The sequence below is a fragment of the Medicago sativa genome, chromosome 4, assembly GCF_051527215.1.
Source record: "Medicago sativa cultivar Bolivia chromosome 4, Bolivia_mono, whole genome shotgun sequence".
Classification (NCBI taxonomy): Eukaryota; Viridiplantae; Streptophyta; class Magnoliopsida; order Fabales; family Fabaceae; genus Medicago; species Medicago sativa.
Genome location: NC_140752.1, coordinates 92,253,409 through 92,278,051, shown reverse-complemented (window position 1 = coordinate 92,278,051; position 24,643 = coordinate 92,253,409). Strand labels below are relative to the sequence as shown.

Below are 24,643 nucleotides of genomic sequence, written 5' to 3'. Positions count from 1 at the left end.
TGGTATTAGCATCACCATCACGTAACCACTGCACCCGGGACTGCTGCCAACAAATACTCGAATTAAGACGGGACAAAGAATGAATATCTGACGAAACACCAAATAATTCAGCACATTCCTCTTCAGTCAACTCTTCCACTTCACCTTTACTGTCTAAAGCTGCCATACGGTCCTTGAGATCAATAATTTTCCTTGGTAAATTTTGAGTGTGAGAAACATGCCACTCCTTTAGAGCTAATTTAATCAACTTAAATTTTTCCTTTAACACATAACCCCCCCAGCCATCTACCTGGAGAGATTTCCACTTGTTACTCACAAATTGATTATACCCGGGAATATCCTTCTAACATTTCAACAGCCTCGCTGGCCTAGGTCCCCAATTTTCCTCATCAACAGACAAAACCAACGGACAATGATCAGATAATCCCCTCAACTGCGCAATCTGTAGACAGTTAGGCCACTTCAGACACCAATCCTCAGATAACAAAAATCGGTCAAGCCTACTCATCGATTTGCCATCCCCTTTGTACCAAGTGAACATTCGACCTCCCAAGGGAAGATCAAAGAGCAAATTAGAATCAATGAAATTATTGAAATGAGAAAAATCGGAGGTAACATTTCCTTCTGAAGTGGATCGCCTCTCCTCTCGACAACGAACTGCATTAAAGTCCCCACAAACACAAACTTTCTTACCCCTCAAGAGAATCAATCTAGGAGATAAAGAGTCCCATAAGAGTTTTCTGGCTGCAGCGTCACACGGAGCATAAATATTAAACAAGTAAAATTCCTCATTAGATTTGATGAACCGACCATGAATAATCAAAGTATGAAGACTGCTAGACGACGACCACACTTCCACTTCTGAATTATCCCACAACGTTAACAACCCTCCAGAGGCCCCTTGAGAAGGACGAAAAGAAAAAGACACCTCTGAGTTTCCCCACAGTGAAGCACATAAACCATCATCACACACTTGCATCTTAGTTTCTTGTAAGCATAAAATAAACGGATTCTTCTCGATGACGAGTGAACCAACTTCCTTCCTCTTTTCAAAGCCTCCTAACCCCCGCACATTCCATGAAATCAACTTCATCCCTAACACCCTCACCCTTCCCCACACCCTCCACCAACGACAACTAACAACCCCTCCCCACCGAATCTCCACCTCCCCCAACCTCTTGACTACGAGCCCGACCCCTCCCTCTACCTCTATTAGCTAGCACCCCAAACATATTATGAGACTCCCCATCAAACTGAACACCAATCGCCTTTCCAATACCCCAAACGTCCTCCACCCCAACCTTATCATTCCCTTTTAAAACCACCTAGTGAGACCAATCATTATTCACCGAGTCAGATGAAGAACTACCAACGGAAACATTTTGAGACACCACCTCCACCGCCTTCTTATGTCGGTTGGAACCCTGACGTTTTCTAACATTTTTCTTCAGAATTTTCAAAACAGATGAACGATCTTTACAAGGTAGCCTGGCAACTTTTTTCAGACTAAGCACAGAATGACGCAGGACTCCATTCACCTTCTTGCGTTTCTTATCACTAGTAGCAGCCGAAATAGGATTAGGCCGCACCACATTCTTCCTTTTCTTAATGGATGATTTGATAATGCCGGCCTCCCCATGGTGTTGGTCACTTAACCATTCAAGACTCCAAGGTCCTGATTATAAAGAACGAGTACCCCGTGGTGGACAAGATAACCCACGGCCTTGTCGGCTCGTCTTCGTATGCACAAAAACCTCATCAGCATTCGAACCCAAAACTTTAGAAGCATCTGTAGAACTCTGAACCTCTACCGCAATATTAGGCACCGAAGTGCTTTTACAAGGACTAGTAGCGCTAATATTACTGCAGACACCATTATCATCCACACACAGCACCTTCGGCATCTCTTTATAAGAAGAGGGAACATTAGAAAATTTAATGGGATTTACAACATTTTCATCTAATTCCACTGACACAACTTTGTCTTCAGCCTCAGCCATATGGGACTCTGCCTTACTCCCATCAACTATGTCATTCACAATATTGTCCACCAAAAAATCAGCATTAACACCATTACGTTCAGGGTCAATACCAATATCATCTCGGTCAGACTTTGCAGAATGATTACCATCATCAATATCAAACAAACACACATCATCACCCATGTTAAAACCCCACTCCTCAACAATTTTAATCTCCACAACCTCACCATCAATAATAATATTCTCAACACAATTTACAACGTCCAAGGAGGACGTCGCAATCAAAACACGAGCATAATCAAACCTGAATTTATCAAGAGTATCACTGTCGGTACGTAAAAATCTTCCACAGTCTAACACACAAAGTTTGAAGAAATCCTCATTCCAAGCGTGAAGCGGAATACCAAACATTCTCAGCCAAGCACCCCTCTGGAAAGGTATTACTTTCTTATTCCACCTCGCAATATTAGAGAATAAGAGGTGAAAAAAATCCTGAGCACTTTCAATAATAGACAAAACATCTTTACCAGAAGAACTACTGAGAAACACCCTGTCTGCACCCAAGGGTCGGACATCTAAATCTCCAAAACCTGCATCTTCAATTCGATTCTAAACCACCGGAATAGCCTCACCATTAACCACAGATGCCGTTAAACCAGAACGTGCCCACTTCAAGTCATTTTCAGTGGACCTATATTTGCGGATCAATTTTTGGATTGAAGGTTGTCGCCCTACGTGAATAACCTGCTGCTTCTTACCTCCATCCACTCCACGCACACCATTCGTAACCACCACATCCTTTTCACCAACCGCGATGACATCCTTCCCTTTTTTCTTATCCAACCGCACCCTCACCTTACCCACCGTCACCTCATCTCTCCCTACCACTCCATCGTCCACCACCATCACCGCATTCATACCCTTTCCTATATCGACAGTCGACCTAGCTACTTCCTCACCCATTCTCAACATGTTTTCTCCCTCACCATCACCTTTCTTCCCAATCTCCTCAACCACCACTCCCTCACCCTCACTCACCCTCCCCAACACCCCATTAGCCGTCCTATCGAATCTTGCAACCTTAGCTTGAATACGAAAGTTACCAAACTGCACAGCATTCACAACTTTAAGTAACTTACTCACATCCCTAACATTTGAGAACCTCACAAAGCCATACAATTCCCCATTAACGTTGCGTTTACTTGGAACCACCACATCCTCTAACATACCACACACCTCAAAACCCTTCCGCAAATAAAAATTCGATAATTGAGGTGGAAAGTTGGTAAAGTAGAAGGTAACAAACCTTTTGAATTTAGTACCAATTGGTTGCTCAAGTGAAACAGGAACTGCTACACTTGCATCTGTTGGTGGAACTCGAGCATTAGTAAGCTGTGCTTCCTGATTGTCAATTTTGCGAACACAAATAGCAGCACGGCGAACGACCTTATGAGAGCCGTCAGCACCGCGTCGGTCTAGCTCAGTTCGACCGTAATCAACACCACGCATATCATCCTCCACAAAGCCCCTCCTGCTGTCAAAAAATTGCGCCTTGCTATAAGGACCCTTCTGAACCTGAAGCCGATTAGAATAGTAACCCCAGTCATTGTAATCGCTGAAATCCTCCCATGAATCCGTAAACCCAGACTGTCGGTTGTCTCTACCATCCCAATCCCTGCGCCGCTTGTTCTCCCGCTGCCTGTCCTGACCTCGATCACCCTGTCGCCGTGCTTTCCTCCGTCGCGGACTCACGTCAAACCAATCATCCCCATTCCCCCCCTTTTGTGGCACCCTGCTTGGACCCCTTCCCCCCGAAAGGACCTCACCTCCGGCGAAAAGGAGCGCCGGCGTGACTGTTCGTGGCGGAACCGCGACCAGTCGACCCTCTAACTCAGATTATGCATTTAATTTATTTTTATAAATAAAGAGGATCTTAACCCATTGAGCTATAAATAAAGAGGTGTACTAAGGAAACTTATGAATATTTTCATGTTAACTCGCGAGTAGATGGTTTCACATTTACCATTCTCTAAGGACGTTAGAAGAGCTCTGACTGACCTAAAACCTTCAAATCTAAGAGATAGAGTTCGTGTTAAATTATTTTTTTGTTACATGTCTATGTTAGATTTGAACTTAGTTTAAGAATATTTATTTAAACTTTTATCAAATAGATTTACACAAACTAGTTTAAATTAAAATAAATTTACGACAATTTGATTCAACTACGTTTATTTATCTTCCGACCAAACTTCACTTTACTGGATTCCTTTTGTCCAAAAATCAGAGAGCTAAAAAAACAAATTAGTTAGCAGGTGTTTATGTTAGATCTGAAAATTAGATATGAAGTTAAAATAAGAGAAATGTTATTTGAACAACTATTATTTTGAACAACTTATGTGACAACCAAAATATATAAAGAAATATATGTGTTGACATAATATGAGTATAAAAGATAAAATTTTCACAAAAATGACGGTTTAAATATCATTTCTATTAAAATAATAATTTGGCGAAAACTGAATTTCCTAAGAATTGAAAGGGGTGCAAGTTGGAATTAGGAGGGTTGTAATAGAAATTTGATTCCAAAAGAACTGGTCACTGAAGTTCCCACTTCCCATGATCCCGCGCTTATTCGAAGACGGAAACTGAACCACCGTAGTCTCTGACATCAGAAAAAATGGAACCGATCATCCTCTCCGACGAAGATGACCCTACAACACCATTCCCCGTCTATTCTAAGAAACGCAGAACCTCACAACCCGATCCAAACCCTACCGTTTTCCTCATCGACGATGACCCCACTCCACAGAAGCAACATCATCTACCTTCTTCTACACCTTCTCTCGTTGTTCCCGAGACTCCGTTCTCTCCTTTATTCGATTCTGAAATTGCAATCGTTAAATGCACTTCCGCTCCTACAAATGCACCAGGTCATTCATTACTCATCTTAATTTTTTTTATTGTTTCATTTTTTGAAACCCTAGAATTATTCATTCTTAGTTATTTAATTAATTAATGCTGTTGATTTTGATATTATGTATATGAAATTGGAATGTTAAACTGCAATTGCAATGTTTGTTTGTTTGTTGTTGGTGTTTAGGAATTAGTCAAATGATATGTTTGGAATCAGATGATGAACCTGAAAATTCTGGAATGGGAAATTGGAATGAGACTGAGGATGAAGCAAGGGGGTTATTGTCTTCATATGAACCAATTGCTGGAAATTCGACACGGACCTATGATTCGATTGGTTCCGGAAGTTCTCATGGTAAATGTCTGTTGAGTTTTTAACTAGTTTCACTTGTTTTTCACTGATTGAAATGGTTTATTTATTTGTTTATGCATTTGATGATTTCAGAGAGACTTGTTTCGTGTGGAAATGTTACTCAAGCTGAAATGTCCGAGGACAATCCTTCAAATCATACTTCCTCACAAGCGGTTAGTCATCTCATGATTATTTTGTGTTGTTTTTATGCATGTGCTCGCGCGCACACACATATATAAGATGATAAGATAGGATAAGGATTTAGGAATGAAGAGTATCAGAGAGTTAAGGTAGCACCTATTGTAGAAAAGATGGTAGAATGTGACCTGTAGGTGCTTTGGGTATTAGTGGAGAAGACATGTAAAAGCTCTAATTAAGAGAAAAGATTAAGTAGAGATTAGAGAATAGTCTAATATTTAAAGGTAGAGGTAGAGCAAACCATTAAGAAGTATCAAGATTTAAATGATTTATGATAGGATGTTATGGTGTTGTTTGACTTTGACCCATGTAGCTTAATGTAAGTAGTATGAACTATGAACAAGACTTGAGTGTTTTCTTCACTCTCTTTCATGCACATATACATACTCTTTTATTTGCTATTTTTTATTTTCTCCCTATTGTGCTTCTTACATTTTCCAACATGCATTTGAGAAACCTCGCGTTGTTTTATGAGTTGTACGGTTATCCTAATGAGAGAAATATGAGCCTGCTGCAGGAAGAGGATCCTAATGAGAGAAATATGAGCCTGGAGCAGGAAGAGAATCCTAATGAGAAAAACATGAGCCAGGAGCAGGAAGAGAATGTTGACAACATGAAAAGTTCTAAAGTCTCTACAAAGAGGGCAAACAAGGCAACTGGAAAAACAAAGATGACAAAAGAAGAAAGAAGTCGTTTGATGGAAGAAAAGAAACTACTGAAGGAAGTGGGTTTCAGTTTATATTGTTTGGTGTTTACACTTTACATCATTCCTGATTTTGATCATAATAGCTTATAGTTTTCTACAAATTTATTCTTCAGCAAGAGAAGTTAAAAAAAGAAGCTATGAAGGCTGAAGCTGCAGAACTGAAAAAAATTGAGAAAGAAAAGCAAAAGTGGGAAAAAGGGAAGTTTGCAATGAAATATATTGTTGCAGAAATAGATGCAAAGGTAGTTGAATCAGGGTCAATCGGAGGTAGGTTATTAATATCTGAATCAACAATCACATGATAAATTTCTATGTTGCTCCTTAATTATGTTTGTTTTCTCATAAAACTTCTATTCTCTTTTTTCAGGCCATTTGCTTACTAGGTTTGCTGAAAAAGGGCTTACTTACCATATTACATCAAATCCTATCTCAGGATCAATTTTATGGTCTATGAAAGTTCCAGAACAAATTTCACAGGTAAGAAATATCTGTAGTTCATCTTCGACCCCAAATTCATTAATAATTTCTCTCACTGTTTTATATATATTCTTTTCTTGTATCTTTTTTGGTTTATTCGATATACATGTTTGTTGTTTGCTGCTTTATTGTGTATGTTCATTTATTTTTGTCGAAAATTCTAAATAAATGTTTTTATTATTTTTACTGTTTTTAGCTGGGTTAACTTCCACGGTTTACATTTTAATTCCTTTCTGCACAAATAGATTGTAATTTATGCCGATAAGTTTGTAGAACTAGCTAGACCCTCATAAAAAGCCAGATTTTTTAATCTAATTAAATGAAGGAATTTCTACAGAAAAAGTGGATACCTCTTTGAAATTAGAAGGAAATACAAGTACGAAAATGATGAATAAATGTTATGAAATGTCTGCCAATCCCCAGAACTGAGAGCTCAAGCCACAATGGTTGAAAGTCAGCTTTGTCTATATTCAAACTACAAGGCTAACACATTTTGGATACGATATTATTAAAAAAAACTCTCTCCTTACCTCGGCATCGCTGGTGGCACCAACTATTTTAATCCCCTTGTATGCGACCAGTATGTAAATACTGTCGATACTCGTTCTAAATAGATTACTGGTGGGAATTATCGAAGTGGGGGAGACGTGGGGAGGACTTGTTAGGGGAAGCGTACTAGGGAGTTAGAGAACCACATGAAGGGATCATATCCGGAACTGTTTCCTTTAGGTAATTTTCGAGGGCGAAAATTCTTTAAGTGGGGGGAGAGTTGTAACACCCCGATTTTTAATATTAGCTTATTTATATTATTATTAGATAATATTAGTATTATTGTTATTATTAGTATATACTTTAAATCTAACAAACACGTAAAGCATAAGAGCATTGAACAGATTTGTCTTTCTATAATTAATTGATTACCTTATTATGTTGTGAAAGATAAAATGAAGATTAGCATGGAAAAGAGGATTCCGCATCACAAATGCCATGTAAGAATGATTTCATGCGGTTAAAATGATGATAGTATAGAACTCAAATTTTTTGAACTATAGGGACCTACAAACTACAAAGCAATCAAACTGAAAATATATTTATAAATCTTATCAAAACATTATTTGTTTACCTTTTGTGGATGAATACTTCTGACTATTCTGTTTCTCACTGATACCAATATCATTTATTATTTGCAGCTGTCCACTGAACGAATTGAGATTCCATATGTCTTGCTAGTTTATGAGGCCGACAAGTTTTGTAACCTCACCGTGAATGACTCTCTTTTTGATCAGCTCAACAGCATTCGAAGTCATTATCCAGCTTATACTGTTTGTTACCTCACAAACAGGTTATTTTCTTATATTAATAAAAGGTGAGTGATACATTTCAATTTTATTAGTACTTCAATTATAGTAGGCGATTTCCGATATTTATGCTTTGGTGCATTGTGCTATGTCGCTAATGTGTGTTCACGAGCATAACTGTGGTGTGTGTATTTGCCAATCAATCTCCATGTAATAACTTTTTTTTTTATAAAACTCCATGTCCAATAACAAAATATCCGGTTTCAATCAAACTCTCAACAAATTGAAGGAATACAAGTTAGAAGTACTTAATTTTTTTGCATTATACATGTATTTAAATAAACGGGATAGATTTGCCAGAATCATACACTCATAACCTGTCAAACTCTAAAATTATAAACAGATCTGACTAATCCGTCATCACTCATTTGAGAGGGCACTGATTGGGTAAATGGTCAGGTCCATATTTATCTATATTCCTATAAAGTTTTATATGTTCTGAACCTACCACTAAAAGTGGTATGAATGTATAATATTATGTGGTTGGAGTTGAAAACATAATTTACTGGTCCTTTCTTCTGTGAGAAGCTTAAACATGCATTTCATTTTCCATTCTAAACATTTCTTTCAGGTATTATACATATTTTTCATGAATGTTAACGAAATTTACTTAAATTTCATCTTTTTTTAATTTATCTTTTGATTTGGAGGTTGTCTGGATATTTGTCTTAAATTACTATCTAATTGACTATATTTTGGAAGAATTGGTGTTAATTAGCTGTTCTAATTTTTAAGACTAATTTACAGTGTTGAAATAAAAAAGTATATTAGAGTTCTCTTGAATTTTATTTTTTAGCAAAACTCTCTTGAATATTATTGAAATAGTATAAATGAGGAAATATGGAAAACCATGTACAGTAATGGCCATAATGCAGCACTGTTAAGTCAAAAGTAAGATTATTTAGTATCGACTCTCAGCTGTATGTTAGTTTCATACAAGGCACATAATGCATTCTGCACCCTGTTGCCATATACGTGATGAAAAACTACCAAAATACCAAAAGGATGTTGCACACCGCAAACGACCTTATTCACAAATGCAAATGCACATATATCTGCCAATGATTTCTGATATTTCAGCCAATTAATTGACAATCTATAATTTTTTCACAATATTATCTGATTGAAACGTTGATCTTTATGATCTGTTAGGGAGCAGGAAAAATACAAGAACCCTGAAAACAATAGTTGTTGGAGACGTCCACCTGTTGAGGAGGTTGAATAACTGACCTTCCATATTAAAATTACAATAAATAGGTCACGTTTTAAGTCTTCACCTTCTTACTGAAACATGTTTATCTTATTTGTTTTGAATTGTCTTGTAGGTGCTTGCAAAACTAACGACTAATTTCACCAAAATACATTCCAGGCAGTGTGTAGATGAGGCTGAACTGGCTGAACATGTTGCTGGTTTGACATGCAGTTTGGCATCTTGTCAGTTTAGGTACTTGATGCCTATATTTTTGGTATTGAATTAGAGTCCTGTCAAACTTTGATGGAGAAAAGCTTTATGTGCTATACATGTAAAATCAGTTATTCTTAATCCATTAAAGGGTTGGTTGAAGAAAGATGAAATTTGATAGGTCTACTTATTTACTATATCTATGTCAATAGAAATAAACCCACCGTTTCTTTTTAAGAGTCTGTTTGTTACAACTTTTTAAAAAAAAATCACTTTTTGAACAAAATAATCACTTGTAGAAACTTCCATCCGTTTCTTACAGATTTTAAAAATAAAATCACAAAAATCTAAACTGCTTCAATGAGAAGTTGGTAGCTTCGGAAATCATTTTCTGATAATTGATTTTTTTTATTAAAAAAAACTGATTTTCATTTTGCTAAACAAACACAAAGCTGCTTCTGCTTTTTTTTAAATCTCTAAAAATTAATCTCTAAATTATCGAGTATCAAAATCACTTTTTTCATAATCCATAACAAACAGACTCTAAATTTTTCTTTTTTCATCAACTTTCATGCATTTTATTTGCTTCTATATATTTGTATCGAAGCACATATTTTTTCAGTTTGCCATAACTAATTACATGTGCTAAATTGATGTCACTTTAGAAGACACAGTAGACAATACCTTCTTTTTAGCACTCTATATAGTAAATACATTCCCTATTCAGTTTTTTTATTTATCTTATTTTGATTAATATTAATATTACATCAAATTGGTTCATTTATTACTGCAGAAAGAAATTAACCCGGTTATCTGTAAATGCAAATGGATCTCTCGTTTCAAAGGATAGTGTTGACCGAAATTTAATAAAGAAATCCACGTGGTGAGTGATTTTCATGTTGTTATTCTTAGATTATCTTTAAATTTTGTTTTCATCTTCTCCTTATTTATTTTATTACATAATTAGGATTACGAGTATTGTATTCGCATAAATAACAATTAACATTTTTTCTTCAATAATAATGTTTAACATATCATTGCTGATTGCTGTGAATCTATGATATGATTATTACTCCAAAAAAAGTTATTACATGGAGTATTCCTCTTCCTCTCTCTCTACTTGAAGGACTAAATCTTATAACTTAAAGTCTTCAACAGCTAAATATTGCAAAAAAGAAATCCTAACATCCTCTCTGTTTTTTTTTGGACACATCCTAACATCCTTTTAATTACTTAAAGTTTTAAGGTCTGGCCATCAGAAAAGGCATTAATACCTTTTTCTGTAGGCAATTAGCAAAATTATTAGCCCAGTTCATTTGGAGGATGTATTGTGTGTGTGTGTGTGTTGTTGTTGCATAAACTCTATGAAAACAGTATCTGGCTCCGTTTCAATTATTCATTACGGTTGTTTTTCTTAAAACTTTTTTATATCTAGTTCTTAGATTCACATGCTCTTGATTTTTTTTTTTTCTTCATTTTCCACTTGTTTGTGTAAGAAATTGCATGAGTTTGTCATGGATGCCGACATTAACTCCCACAAGGCCACAACTACTTTTTATTCCTTTTTAATGTTGATACAGATTGAAAATGGTACTAGTTTGCTACAACTTCCAAGATGTTCATAATTTACTGGATTTTTTTTCTCGTTATTTTGCTGTTCACAAGTTGCAAATATAATTAGGAACATATCTTTAATTACCTGTATAATCTGATGATCGGATGATGTGTTTTGATATAACTTATTGTTACTTTTGCTTGCATGACTAGGTTAAAAGCTTTGGTTGCCATCCCCAAGGTACAACCACGATTCGCAGTTGCTATTTGGAAAAAATACCCAACCATGAAGTCTCTGTTAAGTGTTTATATGGATCCAACTAAATCGGTATGTGTTGTAAGGTTGCATTTGTTTGCTTTCACCTTCCTGACATGGGACTCTATTTACAATTAAATTGCACAGTAAAATGCAGTTTGTTTGGCAACTTTAGTTGCTTACAAATAATTGCTAGTAAAAGTAGGCATGGCAAGAATTATTTATTGTCTTTCTTAATGATAGAAGATGCACAAGTATAAATAAAGACTAATTTTATGGCCACAGGAGCATGAGAAGGAATTTTTACTCAAAGACTTGATGACAGAAGGTTTGCTTGGTGGTGACAGAAGGTTAGGTGAGGTTTGCTCAAAGCGAGTGTTTAGAATTCTAATGGCTCAAAATGGATCCATCAGAACAGATGATGTCGAGAATGGTGCTGATTTCTTTGAGCGTTAATCAATCATAAAGAGCTTTGTCAATATATATTTATTTCGTGTTTAAGAAAGTATTTCAACGTGTGGGCTATCATTTCTAAATTGCATCTCATCTGAACGTATAGAAAAGAATCATGATGATTGTGTACAACCATGGACATGGCAGGAGGTCCCATGGACTTTTGACTTTCAGCTAACTTCCATACGATCATATGTCATATATATCTGAGTGGAGATCCTCTCCACTTCATCTCTTCATTTCCCCTTCCATTACTATGGTATGATAACTAAAATGTTGAAACTGTAGACCACTTTAGACCATGTGAATTATAGAATAAGGTCAAACTTCACGGTCCAACGTACTATTTGATCCGTAGAGACTCGATAGCTTATTTGGATCAAGCCGAAAATCCAATGTCGAGAAGGACCTACGAAACTGACCAAAATCGTTGCCTTCTTTGGGGTTAATCATATCAAGTATAGATGCATGTAAGAGTGGGTAGTTTTTTATATTCTTAAGAGCATTAGGATGACCTTCAGTTTTGGGGGATATTTTCCTGCTAGAGAGAAAAACTGGGGATATAGATGCATTCATGCTCCTTTCGTTAGTAAATATTGATGATGCTTTGCTGCTTCCACTATTCCCTGTTTCCTGTTCTAGCATGTTTTGTCCTATACTCTTTTCCTGTCAAAACCAAAGGATACAAGTTAAATTATAACCCATGTTTTAAAATTCCAGATTTAACTGGTAGGTTGGTCGGTGGGCCATGGAATTGGCCAGTTAAACAGTGCCAACACTGATAGATCTGTTATGCATACATGACAGGTATAGATGTGAAATGAATTCTCTTAATTTTTTTCTGTTTCCTAAACTCCAATTTTTTTGACAACAAATCTCCATCCTAATTCCTTGAAAAATGCTGTTTACACTCTTCTAAAGGCTAAGAAACACCTTAAAATGACAAATTTAACCTCAATTTTCTTCGGCAGTTAACTACCGCCGGTTAAAATTCATTGGCAGTTAACTGCCGATGAGGTTATTTTGGTATTTTAGCGGTGTTTCTCAGCATCCTTTGATATGTGAACAACATTATTCAAACTCCTTTCGTTTTCAACGGAAGGTTAAAACTCTTGTGTTACATAAGACGATTCATTCTCATAGAAGTTAGGGCCTTTTACCATTCTTATTCCATTTAATCACTTCAGTAAATATAATTTAATGGGTTAAACGGAAAATAATAATTTAAAATGTTGTAATATTACACTGAGATTGCCCAATGCATTTTTGAAATCAGTAATGCTATATAGTATGTTAAGTTTCACCCACGGTGATTCATGAATGACCACTTGTCCAATTTTACTATATCCGTAGACAATAACAAAACAGGAATGATATAGGAACAACCTTCAGGTTGTCCACACCGTCTTTTGATACGGTAAAGTAGTATAAATTGATTTTTTTTATTCATTTTATGCTATCTTGAAATATGTGCCAGCTTGAATTGCCTTGAGAATGATACGGTGTGGTTAAAAGTTGTTGGTTTTTGGTTGTTAATATAACACAGCTCATAACAAAATGGCCTACATTGGATCTTACTTATATATTTTTAAAATTTATTTTGCTAGTTTTAACTAGGAGTTATCACCTGTTTTATGGAATCAATTTTTTTTTTTTTTTTTTGACATACTGGAGCCAAATGTCCTACTATCAATAAAACCATGCAATTACATTGTCTAGAGATCTAAATTATTGAATGAGATTGAACAATTCATATTTTAACTTTAACAATTTGACTTTCAAATGCAACTTAGATTGAGACGTTTGATCTTCATCAATCAACAAATGTGGGATGGAAAGATCCAATTATTACTAGTTTTGAAGTATTTTGGTAAGAACGTGTGTAACTGACCTCCTTTGATGGTTCTGAATCTGTCTTGCCTTGTTCAGCCGCTTGGATCATTCCTGACAGGCTTAAATTGCTTGCACTTCTTTTAGATAGTTGCCCCTTTTTCCCTTTGCGCCTATACCAAGTAAAGCAATCAGTTCAATCCAATGCTGCAATGTGGCTATCAGGAACACATAATTTAACAAGTTCACATTGTCTACATAGAAATATCATATACAGAAACCACAATGATGGAAAGAAATTTACGTAGAAATATCATATACAGAAACCACAATGATGGAAAGAAAAAGTGTTCGATTCTAAAATGATTGCGTACCTTTTGCGTCTCTTAATATGAGTGCGTTCATCATCACCTCTGTTGATTATCACCGGTAATTCTGAAAGGTCACATGCTAATGGACTAGATTTGAAGAACTGCAAGCAGTAAAACACTTACCAAATTGTAATTATTTGTGGTAAAGTATAGAGATCTAATGAAATGTTAACATGAAAGCAACAAGAGAAGAACTGACATCAGTTTCAAGAGCAGAGGCAGCAGTGCCACGCTGTTGAGAGTCAAGATTAAGAAGTGTAGTCAAGAGACTAAGTGCAGATGAAGGGAAATCCTTAAAGTTTTCTTCAAAACTAGCTTTATAACGTTGTGGTGTACGGAAGCTTGTCTTTAGCTTCATTTTTGTTAAGTAATCCTCTGAAGGTGAACCACAAAGTTTGACTATCATATGGAGTTGTTCAATCTATACACATAAAAAATATACTTATTTAAAACCTTTATAACAAGGGATAATATCACTAGATATCAATCAATGTCCAAATTAAGTTTTACCTCTGTCCTCCCGGGCATAATTGGTCTTCCAACAAACATCTCAGCCAACAAGCAACCTACGCTCCATATATCAATGCTATAATCGTAATCAGTTGAACCTAAAAGAAGTTCAGGAGCTCTATACCAAAGTGTTACAACTCTATTTGTAAGAGGCCCTTTAGGTTTAATTTTTAAAGAATTTGCAAGACCAAAATCAGCAATTTTTAGCACTCCTTGTTTATTTATTAACAAATTAGAAGCTTTAATATCTCGGTGCATAACTCCCCTCTCGTGACAATGCTGGAGTCCCAAAAGCAGCTGTTGCATGTAACATTTTATCTGTACGAAGTACAACCAAACTACATCATTATTACATTTTTAAAAAATGCTGAGCTAAATATCAAATATTTACACCTTAAAAATAGAAAATGCTGAACCAAATATCAAATATGTGCACCTTAAAAATAGACTACGGACCTGTTTTGATTAATATATTTGAGAATAGTTTATTGAGGTAACATTTGTGAGGCTATTTGGAAGAACTTGTGACATATTTACAATTTGTTGTCGGTTTATGTTTTGTCACGCTCTTAATGTGTACACTCATTTGTACCACTCTAAAAAATTTCAGTTAATTAAATATATGCTCTTTGTGACCACATTTTGCAGTTGCGTGACCACTATTTAGAAGCTGAAAAATGTGGTCACGCAACTAAAATGCGCGTGACCGTTATTTTTCCACTTAGTTAACCAAATAAATTCTGGAAATTAGTGGTCACGCAACTAAAAAATGTGGTCACACAGACCATATATTTGGTTAACTGAAATTTTTCAGAGTGGTACAAAAGGATGTACACATTAAGGGTGTCTACCTATCATTGCTCGGATATTATCTAAATTAATTAATCCAACGATTCACTCTCAACCGTAGACTGATCCAACATATCAGGCATTAGATTACTCCAACGGTTGAGGTTTGGTTGGAGAAGCTAAGAACCGCATAGGATCCAACTTTGTCCTTTGATAATCAAACATATATGTGACAATGTATATACCTTTGGGAGCATCTAATAAATCACAATTTTCACAAACATCTAAACTAAAATCATTTGATCAAAAAGAAAATCCAACCTGTGGTTCATTGAGTCTTTCTCCAGGGCGTGAGATAACTCTAGTAAGGTCACATTGCATGTATTCAAAGACAAGATAAAGACTATATTGCATCCTTGATGTTGCTAGTCCTTCAAGTTTGATGACATTTGGATGATCCAACGTTTGTATTATCATAATCTCTCTTGCCATAAACTTGATGCTTTCAGAATCTGAAGTGTCAAATCTTACCTTCTTCAAAGCAACTATCTTTCCACTGTCCTTATCTCTTGCTTTATATACATTGCTATATGTTCCACGTCCTACCTACAATAACCAAATCAATAAGTCACTATAACATAATAAAGAGCCAAAACCCCTTCCTCACCTCAACATAACTGCATTTTTTTAAACAGCAGACATATTTATAATTAGAGCACAAAGGGTACTCAAACCCGATTACAAAACAACCTCAATAAAGATTTAGAAGATGCTAACACAAAAAGTTAAAAAACCAAAAAACTGTAGAAAAATGTATTCGTATGAGACAATCTATAGATTCAACAAAAACCTCATAGAAATGACGGTGACCCCTTTTATTTTAACCAAAACCATTTTTAAGATTATGTGCTTATTGAGTTGATTAGCTTTGATAAGCATTCAGGACCAATACATTTTTAATATTAAAATAAATAAGCGATGTTGAAATGTGGTGATATAAAGTTATTCGTTGAGCTTATCTAGTAATTTTTGTTTTGAAGTGTTGGGTTGGAGAGGTTGAATGCTTACTAAGTACGAACATTAAAAATTTATAAAATGAGTGATGTGTACATGTAACTTGTAAGATGATGTGTTTAAGAACTCAAATGAGAGAGCTCGATTGTGTATGTTCTAAGCAATCGAGTAATAGATATTGCCACATTCCTAGCTAACCAAATAACTCCTATAAGTGAGTACCAAATTAATGCCAATAACCCTTAGCAAACCAAGACTAAAAACAATTAGACAAGTCATCCGGCATCACTATATCAACATCAAGCCATCTAAATACCTCATACCAAGAAGTGCATGCGAAAGCATGGAGACTAACCTCAATCAAATAATAAATCTCCTAAAGGAAAAAAAATGAGACTTCAAATGTGAGTTTTGAAAATCAAACCAAATATCAAACTGGTGAGATATTCATGTCATGGTTCAAAATGTGAGTTTTAAAACATTGCTTCATATAAAACTTGATGATAAATAAATTAACTATACAATATAAAAATATATCTAATATAGATATTGTTACTAGTTAGTGCTTACCTTTCCTAGTTTTTCATAGGAATCAGCAGTCTTGCGAATCAAACTAGCCAAAACGTTTTCAGAGATATTATCAACTAGCCATTTGGGCCACTCACCCTCTCCCACTTTAACTTCATAGCTTGCAATTTTCATCTTCTTTTTCTCCTCCTCAGACTTATCATCAAAAATATCTCCAACTGCACCATGTATCTTATCATCACCTCTTTCTCCTTCTCCTCCTCCGGTACTGTCAACTGATGTAGTAGTCTTCACAATCACAACTCTCTTCTTAGTCTCCACTTCTGAGTGCTTAGATGAATAATTCTTGTTATATCTGATGATTGGTTTGAGTGAAGAACCACTGTTTGAATACTCATCTTTCAACCTCTCAACATGGCGGCTCCGGTTTCGGTTTCGGTTTCGAGGGGGAGTATACTTGCTACTAACAACACATCCCATGTTATCTATCTATCTATCTACTTTTCGGAAACAATTAATTTCAAAGCATATTCTACTGCTATATATAGGTAAAGTATAGATACGTAGATGTAATCATAAATTAGTAATAACAATATAAAAAATGGAAACAGGTGGAAAAATAGATATAGATAACGTGAAAAGGAAGCTGCATGGAACCTTCCTTCCTCTTTGATATATAGATAGCCGGCATGATTAAGGATAGAGATGTTTTGGAATTATTTCAATATCATCACTATAACTTAGGTTTCCTCGTTAACGCTTGGATTATTAGGTACAAACATTCATACAACTATGTTCTTAACGAACCGCCTCATATACTGTCACAGCTCACATTGCTGCCATAATCATACACCACACAGACACAGTACAGATAAATAAATAAATAAATTCGTTCTCTTTTTTTTTTTTTTTTCTTTCTTTCACCAAATAAATTGATTTTCTACTCGTCGTTTCATTTTCAAAAAATCATTTTGCAATGTCTCTGCATTACAAGGGTGGGCATTCAAAATGACTCGCTGTGTAACATTATTTTACATAATGTACCCATTCATTCTTGATGCCTGTTGGGATCATATTTCATTATTTCTTCATAATCAGGTCTGGACTCTTAAATACATACTATATGGCCAAACTTCAATCTTTTCTTTTTTGACAATAAGCTTCAATCTTTTCTAATGCATACATACAGATCATAGTTTTATAGATTTTTAACTCGCAAGACTGATTATTTTACGCTTTTTTTTAACATTCCACATAAATAAAAGTACTCAACATTAAACGATAGCCAAACCCCTCTTTTTCACTGATATTATAGTCAAACAATCAATTTAAATTATATATTAGTATTCTGTTAGAACTTAGAAGAAACTTTAAACAAATTGCACAGTAGAATACATAATCCTATATATGCGAGCTCATTGTAAAACTTGGGCATATCAAATCCTTGAACTTACAGATGCAAGTAATTCCGTTTTAGAATAGAAATCATTTTCTAATTTAGCCTTCTTCCAATTTGCACCAATATGATAGTTTATTGCAGTGCAACAGGTGAAAGATTTGAAACCATAGCATAATGATTTCAATTATATTTCAACTCATAAGCACTTGACACCTAATACATCCCAAAGCAACCGAATTGAAACGTTGTGGATCAGAAATACTTCAAAAGCACTGAAGAGCTAAATGTAAGTCCAAAACATTGATTTTTACACCTGATAACTCAGTGTTATGTCCATTGTTTCTTTTCATATACACCCTGTTTCTAGACTCTACGGCAAGTGATTCTATTAAATACAAAAAACAATTCCTTTCTTTTCTATTAGTGTGTTTGGATTGGCATTGGAAGATGTGAAACACATGCTGAGTTCACAACAACAACTTATTTGGAAGTACATTGTAATGTGCTTCAGTTATAAACCAAACACACGCTAGTCTCCAACTTATATCTAAGCTGCTATTTAATTAATTCACCGATACTAACACTGTCTCCGCCAATGCGTTTCTTAGCTGGCATGCCAAGATCGAAAGGTCCCGTAGAGTCATTCTGCATCAAGATAATATATTAGTTAAATCAAAAGTCACAGAAAAACAAAATAAACACTGAAATGCTTAAAAATAATATTAATTACCCAGATGATGCCTGATAACCCAAGACTTCTTTCACCATCATACAAACAAGAAGAAAGCAATGAGTCTGTTTGAGTCTTCTCGGACGAGGGATTTTGTGAAAGCCTGGCTTGATCATTAACCTTTATAAATCCGATAAGAGACAATGTGCAGATTAGTGAATATTGATGGGTTACAAAAAAGCATCTATTGAACTCATAGTCTACAAGTAGAAGCATAATCTCAAATACTGTATTGATTTGAACTCTGATTTCCATGAAGATGCAACATTAGAAATTGTTTTATTAGCAACACATTTTTTGCAGCCATAGGTTCATTCTAAACGTTAAGCATTCTATTCATAGGAGGCCTGCCAATACTGAGTATTCATAGAGCAGATGAAAACCAATGAAACGCATTCTTTTTAAAAACATTAATCTTTTTCAAACAGAGTTGAAGACCAAAACATATGGGATGTAAAACAAAGGTCGTTTTCCTCATCAAACGCAATTTGGGAATGGAGGAGGGGTTGGTTTACAAATCATACACCCCGTTATTTCAAAATCAATAACTCAGTTGGATGAAAATAAGTAACTAGAAAAAACAATAAAAGAACTGCTAAGTTTTGCATCGCGTGTGAAACTATCTAACATTTCAATAATTAATAGATTTTGATTAAGACTGTTAGCAACTGACCTTGTCTGTGCATGGAAGCTTAAACGAGTATGAAGATGCATCTTGACTGCAGGCCACGGAATAACCTGTTTTTGTTCCACTGGCAGTCTGCACATCTGCTGGGGAAGATAAATTTTGAAGATCAAATGAATCGCATGCATCGCCAGCATCAAAAATTGATGTGCATGACGGTCCGGCAGATGGTGTTGAAACAGGAGGATGACTAATTCGGGAGGTGATAAAAGCATCCAATGAATCTGAAATTAAATGACTTGTTTGACTGGTAGCATTGCTGCCAAACAATTTTGAATCAAACTTTCCCATGAATGATGCTTCAGACAGGAGGCCGCCAATGCTTATGTTGTCTAGACTATCAGCCCATGGCATCGATGTCTGTTGAACGCTACAACTTTCTTTTGGCTCATTATCCTAGTTAGAATGAAACAAACATGATTACAGGCGAAACAAGCATGATTAGAAAACATTTTTTTTTATGGAATGTACTGGATTTGAGTTTTTTATTATAACATGGGCTACATTTTAACTGATAGAGGAGTGGTACTCAGAATTCAGTTTAAAATTCAGGACCGACCACCAACTGATTTCTCCAACATGTGATACATTATCATAAATAATAATAATTTTATATACACACGAAAAACAGGTATTTTTAAATTTATGCTATCTGTATGCTAATTAACTACACTTTTAATATGTCTTGTAAATGTTCATACAATTCTGTTGGTATTTTTAAGTTTGAATATATGCCAAAATTTTCCATATAATTCCATTGGTCAAAGAGTAAATCATCATCAAAACCATTTTAATATTCCCCAATCTACGTATATAAAACTAAGGACCATTTACTTCCCAAAAATGTTTCCAAAATGTGTCAATTTTCATTTCAATAACCATATGTAGGTTGTGAGCAACCGTGGTGTTTTCAGAAACAGTGAAAAGAACTTTTCAACATTTACAATTTTTTTAAAAATCTTTATTTTGTTTTCTGAAATTCACAATGAGAACAGCTGGTCAAAGGCAAACATGTTTTTACAGTTTACATTCATTGTTTATTTTAAGAATGGAAACAGGAAATGGTAAATGGAGCCTAATATTTGTATAAACCAGATCCACCAGCAACAACCATGTGTCTTCAAATGAAATCCGTTTAATTTAATGAATGGACCTATGTTCAAGTTAATGTAATGCACAACAAAATATCTAAAAAACTATACCAGAGGATCGGCAGGTTCATTGTCCATTTTCTGAGCCACAATTTCACTTATTACGTTGACCACGTCAGTTGCTGTGTCTGCTGCAGTTGCCTGAATCTTGTCCCGATCATCACTTAACGACTCTAAATTAGCATTGCAACCTGTCTCTGTTCTTCCTGACTGTACGCCCGACTCACAGGGAATCGGCATGGAGGATATACCAATTGGTGTAGCTTTTTGTATGTTAAACCAACCATACCTTTAAAATAAGAGAAAGAGTTACAATACTAACTAACTAATTTCGACATAGAAAAGAAAACATGTCATAGAAAATGATTGCTATCATACTTCAACCGGAAAATTGCAGGGTTTCCAACAGCAGCATACACAGCTGCGGTTGTAGTGTCGCTATCATTGATTGTCCACCTTTTGCAGTTAGATAGATTTTTCATTCTGTTGTATGGAAAAAGCATGGGCTCCCCTTTGGCTGGACTTGAACTTCCCCACTTCTTTTTAATGTGTCTTAGAACTGAAGAAATTTTCTTTCTACCACTTAGTGTGAGTTCTAAGTATGGATTATGCCCATCCTGAAAAAGAAAAATCAATTAAACATCCCGACTTAATGCATGCAGACTGGGACAGATAAAGTATACAAATTTTTCCAAATGTTTCATATACCAACGTGCAACCTTTTCAAGTCCTTTACGAATTACTTCATTTGATGGAAAAAGCTGTAATGTGATTTTTGCAGAAGAATTGAGTGTTTGTCCCGGATGAAGATCAACTTTAAACGCGTCTCTCATTTTCATGAGAAATGAATCTTTACTAGGTTGTTCTTGACACAATCCCACAGGTTCCTTAAATGGAAAATGCTGATTCTCTTTGTTAGCCAGCAATTCCTCACCGCATCCTATAGATAAACGGGTTTAACTATATTAAGTAAAATGTATATGATAAGGAAAAACACATCATGGTATAAATTTCAAAAGTGCCGTTACTTCATCCAATAAAATAAACATTTCTTTAACAAACATATTGCAAGCAGACTAATTGAACCTACGAAAATTCAATCTAAACTAAGATACAAACTAAGCAAATCAACACAAACAGTAAATTGGCAAAAACTAGTCACCTTTTACTTTGTGATTCAATTTATTTGTTTTCTTGGAAGAATTTTTTACTCCAACGGATCCTATCTTTAGACCGGATTTTCCATAAGCCTTAACCGGCTTTCTGTCTTTTGATGTGGCTGTTTTCATGATAGCTCAACCTTCCCGAGCGTGATAATGATAAAACAATCTCTGTTAGTATCCTTCTTAACAAGTGAGAAGAAAAAATAAGCACAAAAACAACAAATAAGATTAACCTTTAAAGACAGAAGAGTAATTAAAATTGGGTAGCAGAAAACTGATAAAATAAAAAACTTTCCTTTTAGCCCTAATTTACACAATTATCGAATATATCAAACTTCCCATAAGAGAATGAAAAGTTACAATAAAGGTAGCAGATCTAATAGATAATCCCATAATCGAACTTGAATTTGAATCACAATCGTAAAACACACGAACAATCAGCACAGGCATCGTAAAACAACGAGCACCAAACCCTAATTTGACTATTTTTATGAGATTCAAGTTACAAGCAACATAAAACTCCAAATTGAACTCGCGTTAAAACCAAATTAAAGTACTATTTAGCAGCTAGAACGAAAATTGTGACGAAAATTATTGATGAAATTGAGAAGAAGGTGAAAGGGATTGATACTTAGATGCATGCGATGGAAATTAATCAAAATCGCGTATACTTGTTAACGAGAGAATTATGAATGGTAAATAATGAAGAAATAAAATTAAAAAAAAAACAAGGAAGCAAGTGAAATTGAAGAGGAGATTAGAAGGAACCTCGGTGAGAATGAAATCGATCGAATCGCGGAGGAAGAGAGAAAGCGAGGAAGACGAAGAAGAAAAAGAAGAAACAGTGTGCGCGCGGGAATGAAAATTAATGTTGAAATTTGAGGGAATGAGCAAACAAAATGAAGCGGCAACCGCTTCCTCCTCTTATGGGCCTTTGTATGTGTGTGGGCTTTACGCAATCTAATCCCCGAAAATTGCTGTTCACACCTTGAAGAATGTTAAAAAACACCGTAAAAGATCTAAATGTCCCTCAACAGACGGCAGTTAACCGCTGCCGGTTTCATATTCTCTTGGAACCTCTTGTTTTTAAACAACAATTTTAATCCCTCTATTTTGTTGGTTTATGAAATTAAATTCATTCCTTATCCCCTGCGTTTATGCGTCACATTTTAATGTGATGTGGTATTTATTGATGTAAACAACTAGTATCACGTCGTATAAATAAAAGTAATATAATAAACGGGCTATACTATATATTTTTTAGGAGAGATTATACTAATGTTGTCCATTACAAAAATAATACTCAAATCAATCCCTCTATAGATGAACTAATTTGTCCTCAATTGAAAATGTTAGAGACTAGTTTGATATAATTTTTAATCCAAGAATAATTTAGGCAATAGAAAAACTATCAAAAAACTAAATTAAATCTTCAGTCTAAATTAAATCATCTCGTTGAAAATGTAAGATTTGTTTGTTTGAATATAAAATGTCATGTAAAAGGAGAGAAAAGAGACAGTGACGAAAAAAAAAATTCTATAATTTGTTTTTTTATTTTTTTATATGAATTTTTTTTTGGAAAATGTTGTTTCTAGCGAAAAAGAATTTCAGGGAAAATCACACGCCCGCTTTTCTTTAATTGAAGCAGCTATCATGTGGGACCTTCTTTGATACTATGTTTTATTTGTTCGCTACCACTGCAGATTTTGGTTCGTGAGGCATCCGCGAGAGTTTTCTCGCGATATATAGCATTGGCCATTTTTTTCCTAGAATTAGACGTAAACAAATGTACCAACATCTCTCGACAAAAAAAACAATGTACCAACGTTGGATCTGAAGAGCTAAAAAACTTTTATAAAAACAAAAAAGAGTATAAAAAACTAACTTTTTATAAGAGTAAATTACACTCCCCTCCTCTCAAGATGCTTGAATTACACTATCCTCCTATCTTATGTTAAAATGTACGTTCATCTCCTTTGAAAAGTAAAATTTATACTCTCTCCATTATAAAATGCTTGAATTACAACTCTATCCCTTCATAATTAAATATGCATTACACTTTAATCTATTTTAACATAAATAATATTTTTATGATATATATTAATTTTGAATCATCATTTAAGAAAAATTAATTAATTTCTCTATAATTTAAATGTCAACGGTAGTTAAATTTAAATATTTTGCTATTGATTTTATAATTTGGAGTATAAAATTAACTTTTAAATAACAATGATTTATTGTCTTTAGTAATTTTTCACATATTTTAATTATTTTTTTTTGGGTTGTTTCATATTTTATATTAAGGTTTAAAACTACATGTTAATGAAATTGTGAATAAAAATTTGTGAAAAATATGTATTCGATTTTTTGTTATATTAAAATAGATCCGCAATACTATTTTTTTCGTGGTGTGTTAAATTATTAGAAATAAAAAAATATTGAGGGAGCAAAGTGTAGATTTTAACATAAGAGGGGAGGGGAATGTAATTCAAGCTTCTCTTAGAGGATGGGAGTGAAAAGTTTTCTAATTTGTTTTGAATAAGAGGGGAGGGGAGTGTATATTTTAACATAAGAAGGGGGATGAGTGTAATTCAAGTGTCTTTAAGGGGAGGAGAGTATAATTTACTCTTTTTATAATAGTAAATATGTTAATTCGTATCTATTTGGTATAATTAATAATTAACGCAGTTGTTCTTAATCCTTATTGTTGCTCTTAATGGTATATTTATATTATCACATCTCATTATAAGTTTTTAGCATATACCTCCCTTTTTCCTAAAAAAAAAAACATTTACCTCCCTTTATAGCGCAAATTCAATGCT

General features: G+C 34.7%; 3 protein-coding genes and 1 pseudogene across 3 annotated transcripts; 1 reads left to right on the top strand and 3 right to left on the bottom strand.

Annotated features, from left to right (window-relative positions):
• Positions 1 to 1,136: 1,136 nt before the first annotated feature.
• On the bottom strand, positions 1,137 to 3,924 carry LOC146933811 (uncharacterized; annotated as a pseudogene).
• A 674-nt stretch (positions 3,925 to 4,598) lies between these two features.
• Positions 4,599 to 11,890, top strand: LOC146933810 (crossover junction endonuclease EME1B-like). Its single transcript, XM_085705597.1, has 12 exons — positions 4,599 to 4,912; positions 5,083 to 5,250; positions 5,341 to 5,420; positions 5,963 to 6,169; positions 6,265 to 6,418; positions 6,519 to 6,628; positions 7,819 to 7,994; positions 9,139 to 9,202; positions 9,312 to 9,430; positions 10,182 to 10,271; positions 11,156 to 11,270; positions 11,484 to 11,890. Exons 1-12 carry the CDS (start codon positions 4,660 to 4,662, stop codon positions 11,652 to 11,654), a joined length of 1,707 nt encoding a protein of 568 aa, XP_085561723.1. The 5' UTR covers positions 4,599 to 4,659; the 3' UTR covers positions 11,655 to 11,890.
• On the bottom strand, positions 11,639 to 17,291 carry LOC146933809 (putative serine/threonine-protein kinase At1g54610). The gene is made up of 7 exons (XM_085705596.1): positions 16,736 to 17,291; positions 15,473 to 15,757; positions 14,363 to 14,680; positions 14,052 to 14,273; positions 13,856 to 13,953; positions 13,543 to 13,654; positions 11,639 to 12,317 (listed from the first exon to the last, which is right to left on the bottom strand). Exons 1-7 carry the CDS (start codon positions 17,171 to 17,173, stop codon positions 11,973 to 11,975), a joined length of 1,818 nt encoding a protein of 605 aa, XP_085561722.1. The 5' UTR covers positions 17,174 to 17,291; the 3' UTR covers positions 11,639 to 11,972.
• Positions 17,292 to 18,379: 1,088 nt separating this feature from the next.
• LOC146933808 (TSL-kinase interacting-like protein) lies at positions 18,380 to 22,717 on the bottom strand. Its single transcript, XM_085705598.1, has 8 exons — positions 22,590 to 22,717; positions 21,821 to 21,958; positions 21,378 to 21,598; positions 21,037 to 21,275; positions 20,710 to 20,947; positions 19,496 to 19,903; positions 18,823 to 18,942; positions 18,380 to 18,737 (listed from the first exon to the last, which is right to left on the bottom strand). Exons 2-8 carry the CDS (start codon positions 21,945 to 21,947, stop codon positions 18,648 to 18,650), a joined length of 1,443 nt encoding a protein of 480 aa, XP_085561724.1. The 5' UTR covers positions 21,948 to 21,958; positions 22,590 to 22,717; the 3' UTR covers positions 18,380 to 18,647.
• Between the last annotated feature and the right edge of the window lie 1,926 nt (positions 22,718 to 24,643).